This window comes from Festucalex cinctus, chromosome 19 (genome assembly GCF_051991245.1).
Source record: "Festucalex cinctus isolate MCC-2025b chromosome 19, RoL_Fcin_1.0, whole genome shotgun sequence".
Taxonomy (NCBI): domain Eukaryota; kingdom Metazoa; phylum Chordata; class Actinopteri; order Syngnathiformes; family Syngnathidae; genus Festucalex; species Festucalex cinctus.
Window position 1 is genome coordinate 1,669,855 of NC_135429.1, and position 17,937 is coordinate 1,687,791.

The 17,937-nt window shown below is 40.3% G+C and overlaps 1 protein-coding gene across 12 annotated transcripts in view; it reads left to right on the plus strand.

Moving 5' to 3' along the window:
• rbms3 (RNA binding motif, single stranded interacting protein) overlaps positions 1–17,937 on the plus strand; it is a 268,599-nt gene that overhangs the window by 228,911 nt on the left and 21,751 nt on the right. For all 12 annotated transcript variants that reach the window (XR_013280185.1, XR_013280184.1, XM_077507158.1 and 9 more), the window contains 3 exons: positions 809–852; positions 3,732–3,828; positions 7,104–7,154. Coding sequence is in view for 10 of the 12 variants with exons in the window: in XM_077507158.1 (XP_077363284.1) it covers positions 809–852; positions 3,732–3,828; positions 7,104–7,154 (192 nt within the window). In the remaining 2 variants the exon portion in view is untranslated. The remainder of the gene's footprint in view (positions 1–808; positions 853–3,731; positions 3,829–7,103; positions 7,155–17,937) is intronic.

A 17,937-nucleotide genomic window follows, 5' to 3' on the forward strand; every position in this document is an offset into this window, starting at 1 on the left:
TCTGTAATGCAATTACAAATCAACTGAAATATTGCAAGCCTTTTATTATCTTAATATTGCTGATTATGGCTTACAGCTTAAGAAAACTCAAATATCCTATCTCAAAAATATTACAATATTTCCTCAGACCAAGTAAAAAAAAAAAAAAAGAAGAAGAAGAAGCCATAATCGGCAATATTAAAACAAAAAAAGGCTTGCAATATTTCAGTTGATTTATCCAGAATGTATGACATTTTTGCACAATATTCTAATTTTCTGAGACATTCCTGTAGGGTCCCAACACCAAATACCAATACCACAAATATTTTTGATACGTAAAATTCACCACCCCCCCAAAAAAAGTCCTCATCTCGAAGACTTTACATTACGTTTGTCTTGATGGATACTAAAACGACTTCTATAATCACAAACTTCTAACTTTGATCTAATTCGGTCAACTCTGGAAACAATTTGACTGAAATTGTTAGCTTGCAGTCGCGGTTGCCGCAAATCACGCCAACGTATCGCCGATAAGTCGCTTTGATGCTCGTACAAGCGTCTTCCTCGTTTGTTCAATGGACCGATGAATACGGCCGGCTTGTTTTTCCACAAAGATATCGCGAGCATACAGAATACAAATGGTCGCAAAATGGCGCGAAAGAACCCCTTGTTGGAAAAAAAGAAAAAAAGAGACAAAAGAGTAATTGACCATAATGATGAAATCATTCCCGCTCCCCCTTTTCTCATCAATGGGCCTCGTTGTCGTCTCTTTCTGATCCACCTCCTGTCATTTGTCACGAAATCCATTTTTTTTGTGTTCTCTTTCCAGACTGGCATGGCATTAACATACGATCCTGCTGCAATGCAGAACGGGTAAGCAAGCGTCTGACCTTGGCATCTTTGAATACGCTCGCCTCTTGCCAAATGGGAACCCAATCAATACCACTGCCATGCATAAAGATTAATGGAGTGCCTCCAACTCCTTGTTTGATGAAGGTAATCAATATGAACCTGTAATATAAGTTTTTCTTTGAAGGGGTCAGGTAAAGAATGGCGAAGGGGGTACTTGAAGGAGAATGTTTTTTTTTTTCTGCATCTTGTGTGCGTATGTGTCAAAATGCTCCTGGAGAAATGAATGTCTCAGCAACATTTTTTAATGAAGTAGAGGATGATCTTCAACGTTAAAGTTCACTTGTTTCGTCCATTATAGCAATAAATAATATTTTGTCTATAATTAATTTGATACTTTCATTTTTTTTTTCCACATACGATTAGTACCTTTTAAAACACATTTTGCAACTTGCTGTCGACTAAAAATGACATCACAAGGGCTCAGGCGACCAATCACAGCTCATCCTTTTTTCTAAGTTTGGTCATGTGACCGTCACGAGCTGAGCTGTGATTGGTTACCCGAGCCCTTGTGATGTCATTTTTTAGTCGACAGCAAGTTGCAAAATGTGTTTTAACACATTCACTGCCATAGACGGCTTTAGACGTCAAAGATAATTTTTTACTTGGCTGGCAGTGAATGAGTTAAAGATACTAATTGTATGTGAAAAATAATGAAAGTATCTAATTATAGACAAAATATTAATGTTTGACTGTCAAAAATGGCTAAATAAGTAAAGTATCCCTTTAAGCTAGCAAGCTAGCAATGTAAAAATCAACTTGCAGAATTTCCATTTCATGAGATAATAACGTACTGTCACATAAACTACAATTGAAAACCAAGACATCATTATGACAAAAAAAATTTGTCAGACCATAAAACATTTTTTTTTTTCCCCACATGTGCAAAAGTTGAATCAGAACAACTGCACTATTTGGTGTCTGAACGGGAAAGACAGTAAGATCAGTTTGAGTCAGGAAGACATAAAAACCTTTGTCGGTTCTGGACTACGAACAGAATCCTGAATACTTACCTGAACAACAACAAACTGGTATCTGCTTTTTGACTCTCATCACCCTTTAGAATGGATCAAAAGTTTAAGTATAGTATACTATTAGATCAAATGTACCGGATAAAAGAAGTTAAATTCGGGAGCGAACGGAGTGCATGGCAACTAAACCAACAATATATCCAAGCCGAGGCAATCCTATATTTGTGAAATAGTCTACTGGAGAGCGTTGGACTCGAATCACAAAGCCTGGCTGGGACTCTCGGGAATGAGATAAAGTAAAAGCGTATCGGACCACCTCGCTTCTCCCGATGCTGAAGTCAAACCTTGTCTCCTTTTAAATGCATGGACTTTTCTCCAAGCTCAGCACACGAGCTCGCGCCTTAATCCATGGCAGCCACAGCATGGTGCTATGTAGGTCTAAAAAAAAAAAAAAAAGTCTTTATATAATGACAAAGCGCCATTTGATGTAGGGGGGGAGAAAAGCATTTTTTCTGTGGCAAACACCAGAAGGCACTCCATGTGAAATATCTAATATGTGTTCACGACGTCCAGAGTGCAAAATGATCATCGATATTTTCATTTGAAATCAGAAACATCGTCATTTTGGTCCTTAAGCTCCTTTTTGGCTCCCTTTTAACTGGAACCCCGTGTTCGCTTCAGCTTGTCATGGTACGGTAAATCCTTATCTGGATTGTGTTTCCAATGCAGGATAAAATGGATTCCTGCTGTGTCCGCTACTTAAATATTGTGGATGACAAATCTGTACATTTAAAAAGGACATTTCGATAAGGTCAAATTGTAGCCATCATAAAATATTTACAAACATTTGGCGTCCACTAACTGTGTTGTAGTTTTTGAAGTATTTTTGGGTTCTATATCCCTTCTGTCATGACTGTGTTTTGTTTGGGGCAAGGGTTATGTTAGGGTCATGCAAAGGGTTATGTTTGGGTCATGACTGTGCTTTGTTTGGGGTCTGATGCAATCGGCGTGTAACGGCAACTAGCTTCAACCGGTAAGAAGCTATGTGAAGTCAGGAATCTTTCATCTCTTTCTCTGGTCAACAGCCAATCGGATAATCCCACGTCAGTCCTGTTACCCACATGTCGAGCCACAGCCAATCTGATCCATTTGCTGTCTATAGAAGTCTGACAGTGAAGTGTGTTGGCGACGATTTATTTCTCTGTCCAGCTAGCTACATGCTCTTCGGTTTCTCTGTGCACCGACTTAGCTTAGCATCTCATGATTCTCGTTGTTTCTCGTCTAGTCAAGTTAGTTCCGTGCCTCTTGATGTTATGCGAATAAAGTGTTAAACTCTTATTTGTGTCTGCGCTTTTGGGATCCAACCCTAGTCCCAAAAGGAGAAGGGAATAATTTGCTGAACTGAGGCCTTATGAAGTACTTTTTGAGGTATTTTGTGTTTTGCTGAAATGTTGAATAAAATCACCGCAAGAGACGGACGGGTACTTCCGCGTCTCTTGTCTCGTCGATGGATTTTCGGCGAAGGAGTTATGTTGCAAAGCCTCAAGAGAAAACACGGACTGCCGCCGACTGGAGCGGGTTTTCGTCCGTCGATTCAGCAGGTCGATACTGACGATCCTTCTCGGTCTGGTATTCGTCAACAACGGGAAGAGACGAGAGTTGGAAGCGCCGATCTCTGGTCATCGCCGTAGCGTAGCGTTCAGTGGCATAACTTAAGAAATTCTAGACCCAAAGGGATGGTCATCATTGAACTAGAAAGACAAGTGTTGGTGTTTTCGCAATGTTTGTGTCGGTTCTACAGCAAACGCTGACACGTTATTGATTTATCGCTTTTCGATGCACTCTCTAACGTCCCTCTTTGACCCTTCTCAGGTTCTACTCCTCGCCTTACAGCATCGCCGCCAACCGCATGATCGCACAGACCTCCATCACGCCCTTCATCGCTGCTTCCCCCGTCTCCACATATCAGGTGGGAAACGGCTGCATGTGAAAATGTGCGCTTTTATTTGTCTACGGAGATGGGAAGGGAAAAGGGACAGGTTGCAAAACAGCGTGCGTTCTCTGATCATTTCCTTGCCTGCTCCAGCTGTGCACGATGACATCTGTTTCATAGGCGGAAAGCACAACAGGCATCTGAAGAGAAGCAACAAAAAAAATGGATGGAAAAGGAAGAAAATCACCAATCAAGTACCGTGGAAAAACAAACTCTCCTCCCATCTAGTTTTGTGACCTCTTCCGCAGTCGCAAAGTTAATACAGCGAAGGATTTATTCATTTTGTAATGTCGCGTCCATGGTGGAAGCTCCATATTCCTCATAGCTGTGATCTGTGGAGGTAATGAAACAGAACAGAACAGGATCGGCGAAATTGCCTGCCTAAGATGCCAGGGGTGTTAACAGTTTTCTGTCAGCCCGCATTTCACGCGACAGCCTTCGCAAAATCCAAACATCAAGCGGCATTGCCGCTGCGTCCTCCTGCTCGAGACGCTATCGCTTAAGATTAGTGCTGCTTGGTATGCACAGACAGGCAAGAATAGTGCAACAGAGAGAAGGCGATAAAGGACGGGTGGAACGACGGGAGCGACAGATGGCGAGGAAGGAAAAGTCGGGAGTAGTGCTGGTGGCGGCGATGGCGGCGGCTCAAGTGGTAGAAGTCGGCGGGATCGTGTCGCTTGAAGGTTGCCGCGTCCGTCTTTGCGGCTCGGTTGATTAAAACCCGTCGAGGGTCTGCGGTGAACGGGTGGGGAGGAGGGAAGAGGATAAAAGTGGGCCAAGGCGCGTCTGTAATCCGCCATCGGAAGGCTTCCCAAATTGATTTATCAAAAACAATGGCCGGGCTTTTGAGGAATATTAATCCTTGCGGCAGCGCCGCCACCTCGCCGGTAATTTTGCCCTTCAGCCAGTCACGGCAGGAAGGCGAGGCGAGTCCTTCATCTTCTGAAAAACGAGAGAAAGAAAAGACAAAGACATTTCAAGCTGCCAGATGCATCAAACAAAATGACTGATTCTTGGTTTTGCAATGATCATTTTGAGGAGCACACAAATGTCCACGGGTCTCATCTAGTCTGTCTGTCGCGCTATCTCTCCATCTATCCTGTCTGTCTTGCTAGCTAGTCTGTCTGTGCTCTGTCTTGCTAGCGAGCCCGCTAACTAGCCACTGTCTGTCTGTTTTCTGTCTTGCTAGCTAGCACGCTAGCTAGCCACTGTATGGTTGTGTCCAAATTCAGACGGCTGGGTCGTCCGAAGGGCGAATTTGTCGGCTGCATGACGTCACTCCCGGCGCAACTCGACAGCCGACAATTTCGCCCCCCGGAGGACCCAGCCGTCTGAATTTGGACACAGGCTCTGTCTGTTTTCTGCCAGTGCTAGCTAGCCCGCTAGCTAGCCACTGTCTGTCTGTCTTGCTAGCTAGCCCGCTAGCTAGCCTCTGTATGTCTGTGTCTGTCTTTCTGTCTTTCTATCTGTCTGTCTGTCTGTCTGTCTCAATCACCCACGCTCTTTATCTCTCGCTTTATCTCTCTCTCTCTCTCTCAATCTCTCTCTCATCTTTCAGCTAACTAGCTATGTTTCATGTTGTTTGTTTAGCATGAAACAGGACCTACATTCCCTGTTCTTGCGATTAAAAAAAAAAAAGAAAAAAAACATACTTGGTGGGAAAATGTGCGTACATATGGCACAACCTCGCACCGTGTGCAGTCAGATGAAGCCAAAAATTACATACTTATATTTAATAATATCAAACATAAATCACAACAAAACCACACGTTACTCGCATATAATCAATCCACCGTTATTTGTATATGACTTTTCATACCAGGTGAATTGCTTTCGACAGCTGGAGCCGTTCCATTCTCATTCAATTTGAAAAGGCACGAGCCATCTCATGTTTTAAATGGATCGGTTGGCTCGATATTGAATCAATGCTCTCTCTCAGTTCCCAGGCTACCACAGACTATGAAATTCTCATCATTGTCAACAACATCGATCCTGGAAATTAGCCTTGACTAAAAACATTCTTGTCGATATCACACTTAATATATGTTCAAGAGATATTGCAGGTTGCAGGGAATTCATGTTTGTAAAATGTGAGAATGCAGTCTTTTGGGGAATCGTTCTCTTTGTGGTCTGTCCTTTGCAGTAAAGTCTGTCTTGAATGCTATTTATAGTTGGTGCATTGTGTTTTCCCTAAAAAAAGTGCTGCGTTCAAAAGGCTATTAACTCATTTGCTCCCAAAAACGTATAAATACGTTCTATTTTAAATATTACCATGACCCCAAAGACGTATTTATACGTTTTTTATGCTTTTTTTTTTAATGCTAGAGCATACAGAAGGCTTTGATGCAGCCTCTGAACTGAAGAGAATGCTTGTAGCAATGGTAGTTATCACCAGCAGGTGGCAGCAGAGTATAAGAGATCAACCATCTTGCTAGAAGCTCTTTTCCTCACACAACCTTGCTGCTTACATTTCCATGATAGTGTGACTTATTGCATCAAAGCTTCTACCATTTTCGTGCCTGTATTATAGTCATATAAATGCCAACATTTTCATTTTTAGGATGAAACTTGGGTCTGCTTTAGCTGGAGCTGGCGAATGGCAAACACTGTCTGTCTAAAACAAATAGATTTGGCTTAATTTTGTTGAGCATGGCGCTTGTTTAGATGCGAGTCCAAATCACGAGTTTGGGTTGACTCAGAGGATTTATTGCTCTTAGAGCAGATTATTCTATGTTTGTCTTTGTTTAATCAAATCATTTTAGCAGGATCAGTGGCCAGCCTGTGTGTTTGTCTGCTCCAAGCTGTCTAATTCTCTCCGGCACATCGAAAAAAACAAAAAAATTCTGCTTTGCTCCTCTATTCCTCGTCACTGTCAGCACCCGTATATAATATTGGTGACAGTGCATGTCGCCACAGAAGACAATTCACTTTTTCAAATCGTCTACTTTGTGTCCCCTGATTGTTCACCACCTCTGAAACAACTTGTACCATAACTTCATTTGGAATTAATGCCATTATCATAATAGAGAGAAAAGGGTCTAATTAACAGTCTGCGCACGAGTCACGCCGTTCATAATAACGAGGTACATTTTCCCAACACCTGAGGTTCTTTTTGCGAGTCATTTAAACTTTGTGAAGTTAAGCAATTTAATCAACGTTTAAGTTCCGCTCCCCGGAGAATTTGTAAATGTCACTTCAGGTGGGATGTAAAAAAAGGGAAGCCATTATAAGCTGTATTTTCTTTCCTTTAGGTCCAGAGTACGTCATGGATGCCTCATCAACAATATGTTATGCAACCTACAGTAAGTACTCAGCCATTCGTTTTTCATTCAGTATCACTGGCCATATTTTGGAAAATATCAAGAATGGACTTTTTGCGCTAAAACAGGGGTGTCAAACATGCGGCCCGCGGGCCGGATCAGGCCCGCAAGGGGGTTTAATCCGGCCCGCGAGATGATTTTGGAAAGTAAAAAAAATACATAAAAATTGTAATGTCGGACTAATTAATCGGTTGTCCAAAAATCAAAACATATAAATTTGGAATTTCAAAATACACAAATACATAACACAAATACATACGACAACGATTAGTTTTCTTATAATGTCATTAACTGCGCCACACAATGCATTCTGGGAACACTATATATATATATATATATATATATATATATATATATATATATATATATATATATATATATACACGAAAACTGGTCGATTTAACACGTCCGGAACTCAACGTTGCCGCATTCCATTTGCATTTGAGTTAATTTTTGGAACAATATGATTACAGTTGAGCTCTGTAATTTAGGGCTAGCCCACAAATAGTGAAAATCTACGTAGAAATGACGGCAATCGTTTTGAAGTTATATACCGTTATTTTACCGATGCGGTACCACTTGGTAATATTTTTTCCTGCATGTGGCCCCTGAGCTAACATGAGTTTGACACCCCTGCTCTAAAACATAAAGATGCCCTAGAATAGCTCTGGTAATGGTGAAGAAAATAAGACATCAGTGGTAAAGTATTTTTAGGTTGAGCCGTTTAATTGATCCTAGCGGCATAAGTGTTCTTGTTTAGCTCCATAAAGGTTTTAAATCCTTCTGCCAGAGGCTTTGCTTGGGGCTTTTTGTGTCCCCCTAAAGCACATGGAGTGCACTTTGTTCTCCTCTTCTCTCAGTTCATTCATTGAACGAGAGTTGGGAATCAGTAATGGCGGCACGTTTGATTCCTTAATATCCTCTTAAGTCTATCACAGAAAATGATTACCATAATAGATGCCTCAGTTCAAGGCCGCTACCGCGCATTGTGGAGCAGTATTGAAGGAAAATGCTCCTCAGAGGGGCTGTCCGCTGCTCAACTTCTACCTGAGTCACCCCTCTTTGAGTTCCTTGGTTTTAAGTACAGATGCAAGCAATCACACTTGAGGGGACCCTTTTGTGGCAGTAAAGTTTTCGCAGTGTGAACATGAATGCCGCGTGGCTCATTTTGAAGGACCTCCCTGATCAACTGCAGGGTTTTGTCAAAGCTGTGATGCCGTTGGTTACAATGTTTGGCCAGAAGATACAGATTCAATCGTCAGCATGTTTTTGTTTTCTTTGTCATCACCGGTTCCCTGTGGTCTGAATAGCATCGTAGAAAAAAGCGAAAGAAAATGTTCACATTCAGAAAATTGTCTTTGATTGTTGAGACTTGATTGGCCTGGATTTTCACCGTCTATTCCTTTTATCAATGGCCAGCCTCCATGTCGGTACTTAAGAACCCCTATTGAGCCGGATGTCACTCGCTCTTTATGTCCAATGTCTGCAACTTGTGGCTCTTTTTGTCCCTCTCCTGTTGCACCTTTTGGATCTCTTTAAAAAAAAAAAAAAAAAAAATTTTTTTTTACATATTTTTTACTTTTTAAATGAATTAATGATTTTTTTAAATAATTAAATATTCCAAAATTATCGCAGTCCAAATGTTTGAGAAAAAGATGCAATTTGATTTTTTTTATTTTTATTTTATTATTATTATTTTTAATATGTCCAAAAAGGAAGCGGAAAAGCAGAAAACTACCATGTGTCTACCAAATGTCTAAAAATTGCCAAAAATGAGAAAACTTAGAATTTAATAAAAAAATAAAAAATAATACAGAAAAGAGAATGTGAAAAGTAGCTATAAAATGTTGAAAAACAAAAGAAAAAATCCTGAAAATTGCCGTAAAATATCACAAAATTCATATTTAAAAAAATAAAAAAAAAGTGTTTAAAAGTCACAATAAAATCTCCACACTTAACATAAAATGCCTCCCCAAAAAGTCAGCCAATTGATTTAAGACAAGGCTGGAAAGAAAAGAAAATAAAATAAAAATTAAATTAAAAAAATAGCTAAAAAGAATGTCCAAAAGGTGACAAGAAAATGTCTAAAAAGGAAGCGGAAAAGCAGAAAACTACCATAAAATGTCCATGAAATTGCCAAAAATGTGAAGAATGAGAATTGAATTGAAAAAAAAAGCCAGAAAATTGATTAAAGAAAAGGCTGTGAAGAAAATGTTTTATCACTGTAAAATAACCAAAAACCAAAGAACAAATCTCGAAAAAATGTCAAAAAATAGCCACAAACACACTGTTTCACTCATCACAATGTTCAAATGATTTATTTTTTTTGTTAATTGGCCTAAAATGGCTCTTTTGACAATAATCAAGGATTTCAAGATCAGTTTACATGTTTTAGGAGTAAACATATTTCTTTTATTTTACATCAATGAAGTAGAATCTTTTGCAATCTCAATATAGCGAAAATGTGTCAATCGAATTGAATGAAAATCGGTTAACTGGTCCAGCACCGCCTCCACGGGTGCTTTCAAGCGGTCACATGATGCTGCCCGCTGCGGTCATTTACCACTCAGACCTCTCCGACTCGCTCCCACTTCCTGCTGCGGGACAGTGAACATGTAATCCAGGCACAGCGGGTCACCAAACAGGCCGACGCGCTCTCAGCAGCCGCCGCCCCTCCGATCCGCTTTCTTGCCTTGCCTTCGATGCACACCAACTCCTGACTTCTTTGTCTGAACTCGCTCTGCCTCCGCTCGCATCTCTGTCTGAGCCCGCTTTGCATCATCCTCTGCTTTTGCGGCAATTATTGTGGTCAGCAGAACGCTATTGTTGCAGAATGTGCTCGTTTTGAACACTGCGGGTTTAGTTTAATGTCTGCATGTTATTATTGCTATATATTAACACATTCACTGCCAGCCCAGCAAAAATGCATCATTTGACGACTTTTGCCGTCAATGGCAGTGAATGAGTTAAAACGAAAGTAGGTCATGTTTTTACGTAACTCACTTTCTGAGCATTCAAATGAGGTCCTAAGATGTGTCGGCTGCCCAGAGTTTACAGTAGCTCACTGGTAGCACTCTGCACTCGCAAACCGGAGACAAAGTGATGGTGCAGGTTCGATCCTATAACGTTATTTAAAAAAAATAAAAATAAATGTTATTGGTGGAGCAAAAAAAAGAAAGGTTTAGAGCATTGTCATGATTTATTTTTTTCAAATAGACTTCAAAAGAGAGTTATGTTTGTTGTATTTTTTATTTTATTTTTATTCTTTTGCCTATACAGTACATTACAAAGGAGATATATGGTATGTTAAAATAGTTATATAATAATAGTCTCTCCAGTCCGGCGTTCAAGTTTACAAACATATGCTGAAGCATTCCACATATGTTATTGTGATTTTTATTCGCCACACTTTTTTTGCCGCCTAACAACTCCCACATAATACTTCTAATTTACATTGTTCAAATTTCTACTAGCTTAAAAAATTGACACCTTCCACATTACTTACAGTATTTGCACAATTTCACATTTAATATCAACTTTTCTCCCATTCATTTTCAATGGGACAGTCATTGAATGTTTTCTAAGTATCACTTTCCACGCCCACTTCCATACATATAACTTATCATCATTCCCACAGTTGGTAAAGCGCATTGTCCAGTAACCAGGAGGTTATAATTTCATAATTGATCTCTCATAAGCATTCCACATGCATTCAAATCTTAGCATTCAGCTTTCAGCATTCCCACGCAATTTCTGTGTTGATGCATTACCATATGTGTGATTCACGTCATATCCCCATCCAGCCTGGTTGACTGTCTGTTGTCCATCGTCCAACAATATGTCATGAGACCTCTTGAAATTGTTGGCACATTTTTGCTTGGTGCGCCGTCACCGTTTTTGTGCCAGCAGGAAAACAGCCATGTGTCCATATCTGTCCCCGTGGCCACTCCCCCATTGTGTTCGGATGACGTAGCCGACAGCGAACGGCTGCTAGGCGCTAACCCTGGCCATCACAAGCCATCAGTGCGTGATCGCGAGCAAGCTGTCTCGCTTTATGGCCCAGTCTTACAGTATGTCTGCACTGTGAAAGGCCCCTTTAACACAAGAGTGCTTGCCAGCATCTCATTGAATCGCAGCAAATTAGCCAAAGCGTTGGAGCTTCAAAAGCTCACCGGGCTACTCAAATCATTTCTATTTTCGCAAATCAATCCATGTAAAATTGGAGTCCTTAGAAGAGGTTGTATTGGAACACTGATGGCACCGATGTGTCTTCTTGATACTGAAATGTCCTGATTGTGAATATTTGTCTATCCCGTCTTCATCTGCCTGTTGCCTAAATGAGTACAAGCAGTGAAGACGATGGCTAGATATAGAGTACCGTATTTTCCGCACTATAAGGCGCACCTTGAATGAATGACATATTTTAAAACTTTTTCCATATATAAGGCGCTACAGTAGAGGCTGGGGTGGCGTTACGCATCCATTAGATGGTGCTGCGCTCAAGGGAATGTCAACAAAACAGTCAGATAGGTCAGTCAAACTCTATTAATAGATTAACAAACCAGCTTTCTGACAACTCCATTCACTCCCAAAATGAATAAAACAGCTGTTTTATTATTTTCTCTGAGCTAAAGTATTAGTATTAGCTAGCAATCCAAGATGGCGGGATCTGCGCATGCATGTCACCGATCGTGCAGGGTCACCGGTAGCGTCTTGACAGCGAGACCTCAATATTGATCCATATAGAAGGCGCACTGGATTATGGTCAGCTTTTGAAAAAATTGAAGGCTTTTAGGTGCGCCTTATAGTGCGGAAAATACGGTATATATTCCTATTGTCCTCCAACCAGATACTTTGATCTGTTTCAGTCAGCCAATCACTAGTTCCCCTCATGAATAAATCACAAAGAAATCCTTAAAACTCATTTGTGAAGTTAATCCTTTAGATGTTCATTACGACGCACTCGCAACAGATTCGCTGAAGCTACGCTACTATTTATCCGGAAAACTGGTTTCAACTCCAAATTTTACGAGTTTTGGGTGGCCCAAATATTGCTGGAAACGCATCCATAGGGCTAAATCTCACTTACATACAGATCAGCAGTGACACACACACACACACACGCTCAAATTCTCACGCTTCCAAAAGAGCAAAGCGTAGCCGAAACGCCAACCAAGCGCGGCATTGCTGTCTTTCCCCATGACTTAGCCAGACCCCCCTTTATTTTTTTATTCCCCCCCCCTTCACTAAGAAGCGTTTGTGCTAAGAATATGTACCTGCTGGAGTGCATCGGCCCTTCCATGCCGCAGGTGAAGTATTGAATTCCTCTGTTGCGCCCCAGCCAGTTGTCGGTGCCAGTTAGATGCCTCTTAGAATTGAACCGTAACTATCTGCCCTAATCAGACGGGGGGGTGAATCGGTGCACTGTGAGATGCCCCATCACGGTGCTTGGCATTAAAAACGCACTTGCGGTTATAGAGGGGAGGAACGTTGTCAGTCTCGTGGTTTTGACAGCTGAGGCAGGATTTGTTTCTCATCTGCCTCTTCGCGCTCTGCCTACGTCTGCTTTCTGCCCAGCTTCTTTGTTCGCCGCTTTGTTCATCAAGTGTAGCTTTTGCCCTCCTCGAATCAAAAGCAACAATTAAAATCATCTTGTGTTGTGGAACGTCATCTTTGAAAACATATGGAGAGACAGTTGGAACAGAGAGATGAACCTTCTAGCTTAGCGTAAGCGCTAGCTAGCTACTACGACAGGCAGGGCCAAAACTACCAAAATTAAAAATAAATAAATGTAAATATAAAAACGCAGATATATACATATATATAAAATCTCATTTAATACTTAAACACAAAAATAAAAAAAATGAGATTAAAAAAAATCAATAGAAATGTGGAAATAAATGTAAATATATAAAAGGAATTAAATAAATAAATGTGAATAATTAATTGTGAATATTAAAAACAAAAATAAAAGAAATATATATCATTCAATACTTAAAACACAAAAAAAATAAAAAAAAATAAAAAAACGAGATTAAAAAAAATCAATATAAATTTGGAAATAAATATAAATACATTAAAAGGAATTAAATCTCAATCAATGAATAAAAAGGCTTTGCGCTCATATGTATTTATTTCATGCTGCAGATGTTGTGAGCATGAATTCAAATGAGGCGGCAGTCTTCAGTGTGTCTTGGGCTGAACTCCGCCGCTGCAAACTGCCTTTCAATGAAAGACAAAGGACATTTCAAACTCCGACGTTTTTTTCCAAAAAAAAAGCTCTTTGAACGACATAGGAAGTAGCTCAATCACTACTGTATATGTATACCATTACCATTGAGACTCAATTGGATTTTTTATTCTTTGGACAATGGAATGTTTTTCGGTAAAAGGATAATGAGTCTTTTCAAAGTATTGTGAGCATTCCAGATGGCCATCGTCACGCTTTGATGGACAGGACAAGCTTGATTGGCTTTCTATGTGTAAATCTGCCTTTTGTCTATATATGGAAGTTCGACAAGGACTCACAGTAGACAGTCTGAGCACGCGGAGGAATAGACCTCCTGCAAAGACATGACAAACAGGGTTACATGCTTCATCTAGCACCTTGATCCTCACACACACGCATCCATCCAAATCGCATGCGCTCCTCAGTAAGAGGCTTTGATAATGACCTCATTACCGTCAGTTCTTTGCGTAGATGAATGGAACGTATTAGAACACAAACTATCGCAGTTAAGCTATTGCTTGCAACTAGAATATGTCACCAGAATTGGACTTGTATCCAGCAGTACATGACGTTAACAATTGACAATGTTGAGCTGGAGATAAAACGCCAAATTGAAATTCTCCCCGCATCCCTTTGAGATATTGCCCCATGACGGACGAACAAATGACTCGATGGGTGGTGATTGATCCATCATCTCTTTCATTTTCATTTCATCTCTTGAGGACAAATACCTACGCAGTCGAGTCGTCTCGCTTGCGCCATTTGCTAATTTCATTTAGCCCATTCACTGCCATTCACGACTATCGACGTCCATTTTAACTGAGCTGGCGGTGGATGAGTTAAAATCCAAAACGTAGTTTACAGAGAATTGTGAAATATGTCATTAGCTCCTCAAATGCATTTATAACACCCTTTTGTCACATGTTATCATGGAAATCACAATCAGCTTCTTTATTCCATGATTTTGATGCTATCATCAAAACGTTAACTGGGTCATATTATGAAACGATCATCGTGATGATGCAAGTTGTGTTGCACTGAACCGCCATGACAAGAGAACAAGAGATTTGGAATTTTCCGCCATTTTCCGGTTCCATTTCAATCATTTTTCCTCTTTGCCAACACAAGTATAATTTTGTCTTCAACTCATGGGAAAAGTAGAACACTCATGTGGAGTTAAAAAATCGTTTAAAGAGAAGCGCTACGAGGTATTTTCCAAAACATGATTAAAGACACATTTAGAAATCATTGCCCTCCATTGTTTACAGAATTTGAAATGATAAAATTTGTAGGTCTGTTACTTGTTTGAATGATCAAATTGGATTTGCAGCTTTTTGGAAAAGATCTTGAAATGTGCTGAATTCTCCCGAAATAAGGGAAGATCTCACTTAATCTCATTATTGACTCTGGATTTGTGTCCTTTAAGGCATATTTTTACCACACAAAAAAAGGCCATATTGTCTCAATTGGGGGCTTTTGAGGTTTGATATGTTCTACGTGCAATCATTTTGGTTGTATATACAGTAAAAGGTCACACATATTTTCCACCACCAAACATTTTCGACTGTCATATACAGTGTATTTCAGGCCAGCTATTTGATGTTAAACCCTCTATTTCTCAACTGTGTCAGTCTAGGTATTTGGAAATAAGTTCAGTGTGTCTCATACTACGTTGGTTGTCGTACAACAGTCGTAGTGCTCTATTTGCTCCGAGGGGGATTCATGCTGCGGATTAGAGTGAAAAGCCCCACATGCTGGCTTCTCTTCTCGGGACTTACATGAATAGAAATGTGCCTGAGGGCGGATTCTCCGTCCACAGTCAGTAGACAAAGGTGGTCATGAGCATTTTTTTATTTTTTTTTAATACATGAATAAAACACCCGAAGAATGTGAATGTAGACACGCACACATGCACACGCACTCGTGGTCAGTTTATGTAATACGAATACAGATAAAAGACTCACACCTGCACTATGATCATTGGTGATTCACTGTAGCTAATTTTGTTTTATTATGTGCCAAGTAAATCATGAGCACATGCTCAACTGAAGTACCAGACTTGATAGCCTCAAAAAAAAAAAAAAAGCCTTCACATGTGTCTGAGATGGAGGAAATGCTTGTACTACAAATATGTTTTGAATGCACACACCGACATCAGGCGGCAGACCGCAAAACCTCACGCTGAAAAAGTAACTGTAACTCACAAGGAATGTGTTGAGTGAAGTCCGGGTCCTCTTTCATGTAGACTACAAGCGACACATTGTTTGACTAAGACTCACTGTGGTCATGTTTCACTCTTGTGAGGATTTGACTGGACATCATTCCTTCCACATGTGCTTCAATAGAGTTGTCGTTCTCAACTCTACCGTTCATGTATGCGCTTAAAAAAAATAAAAAATAAAAAAAGTGGAGTGCCTGTGGAGTTACAAAGTGTTATGTTCAGGGGTTGGATCCCAAAAACGCAGACACAAATAAGATTTTAACTATTTATTCACATCAAGAAGCGTGAAACAAACTTGACTTGGACGAGAAACAACAAGAGTTGCACAGAGGAACAGAGGTAATAATCCGACAAAAAAACACACCCTTCTCAGACAGCGAATTGATCTCAATGGTTGTGGCTCGACATGTGGGTAAACAGGACTGACATGGAATTATCTGATTGGCTGTTGACCAGAGAAAGAGATTAAAGATTCCTGACATCACATAGCTTAAGACTAGTTGAAACTAGATGCTGGTCACATCAGTTCAAAACAGACACTTGACCTCACGGTCATGACCCGAACATAACCCTTGCATGATTACTTGCTTGGTTAATTTTAGAGTGTTTAATACCTTAAAATTGAAGGATTTTAAACGAAAAAGTTTGGTCAGCCCTGCTGTAGCGTCTGAGAGGCTTATACAATTTGGGGTACCACAAGGTTCCATTTTAGGTCCATTATTGTTTCTTTTTTTTTCTTTTTTTTTATGAATGGTCTTGCTGCAGCATCAAACACTTAATATTCAATATTATTTGCACATAACCCAGTTTCTACCTCACCTGCACGTGTATTTCGCTTTCATATTTGAATTTTTGTTCAAGAATGTGTTAAGAAACAAAACAAAATAATCGGAATATTATTTGCTGTTTTTTGGGGGGTAAATTATTTTTCTGATGATGTAGCAGGCATACTTGTAGTTTTTGCTATTGTTATTGCTGTCCAGTGTAAGATTCACTAGCGATTGAACTCGAGGTGAGGGAAATGATCACCTCGAGCAGGCAGCGAGACGCCAGTGAACATTTGAAGCGATGATGGAGCGGACACGCCCAAGGCGTCGTCATGTTGGATATGTTCACCGGCAGCATTTTAGATCGTGATCAAATAGGATTGGATATCTATCGAGAACGTCTGCGCTTTTATTTTATAGGGCTCTATTTGTAGTAACTGTATTTCCTGAACCACATAAAATATTAGGAATGTTTCCTTTTAATAAAGCTATTTTATTTGGTCTTAAATGTCATAGCTTGAAAGACAAAGACACAAAGCTAACCGGAATGCGTACTAAAAAAAATAAAAATAAAATACTTGAAATGCTATCTTGAGTGTCTTTCACAAAGCTGCAGATACCGTGCTCATAAATGAATCAGTCAAGCAAAAACCCCCGCTGTGGATGTGACATTTATCTGCTCTATTGAGCATGTGGTGACTTGCGTGTGCACACCGTCTGATACTGATCAGCAATCCATCAGTCCTCGAAAACCGCTTTTCACTTGTAATTGGCGGCCATTAAAAAAAAAACAAAAAAAAAAACACTGCAGGTAGTGTAAGTGTTTCTTATTTACTGTACACTGTCTACGATGGTCGAGCGTGCATCAATGCCGGTAACGGCCGTCTCCGTCGGGATCGTGATCGATATCGTCTTAATCATGACAAGGTTTTCCTCAAGCGCTCGCGCAAAGTCACATATGGACGCAGACAAAGGAGAGACGTCCAAATATGCCTCGGCAGTCTTTAATTTTCTTTTATAGTCTGTCTGCTAAGGGACATAAAAGCATATAGACACACTCATGCACACTCCCTCTCACAAACAGAGAAAATCGAAATCACAAATCGGCTTAACTCTCCCCGACACGTCGGCGAATTAAGCCCTTCCGCTGCTCTCCCGTTCCCATTATGAAGGCATTGGCAGCAGCTGAATCGGTTACAGGTGCGACTTCCTTCCGTCCTTCCCGCCTCTGCTTTCCTTTTTCCTTCTCTCAACCTTCCCTCCTTCTTCTCCTCCTCCTCTCTGACCTCGACTCTATCGCTCTCGTTCTGCTTTCGTGTGCTTCCTTGACTTTCCCCCTGTTGGTGTACAAATCGAAGGAAACGGGGAAATAGTTTTCTTTCTTTTTTTCTGTTTATACTTTTTCAAATAGGAATGGACTGACTGAATAATGTTTTCATAGACGTCAATGTTTTCTACAAGGTATTTTACAGGGGCCCTAGAAAATTATTTTCCGCACTGCACTGGTGGGACCGAAAGGTCTCCGGTATCAACGTTCGACTTAATAGT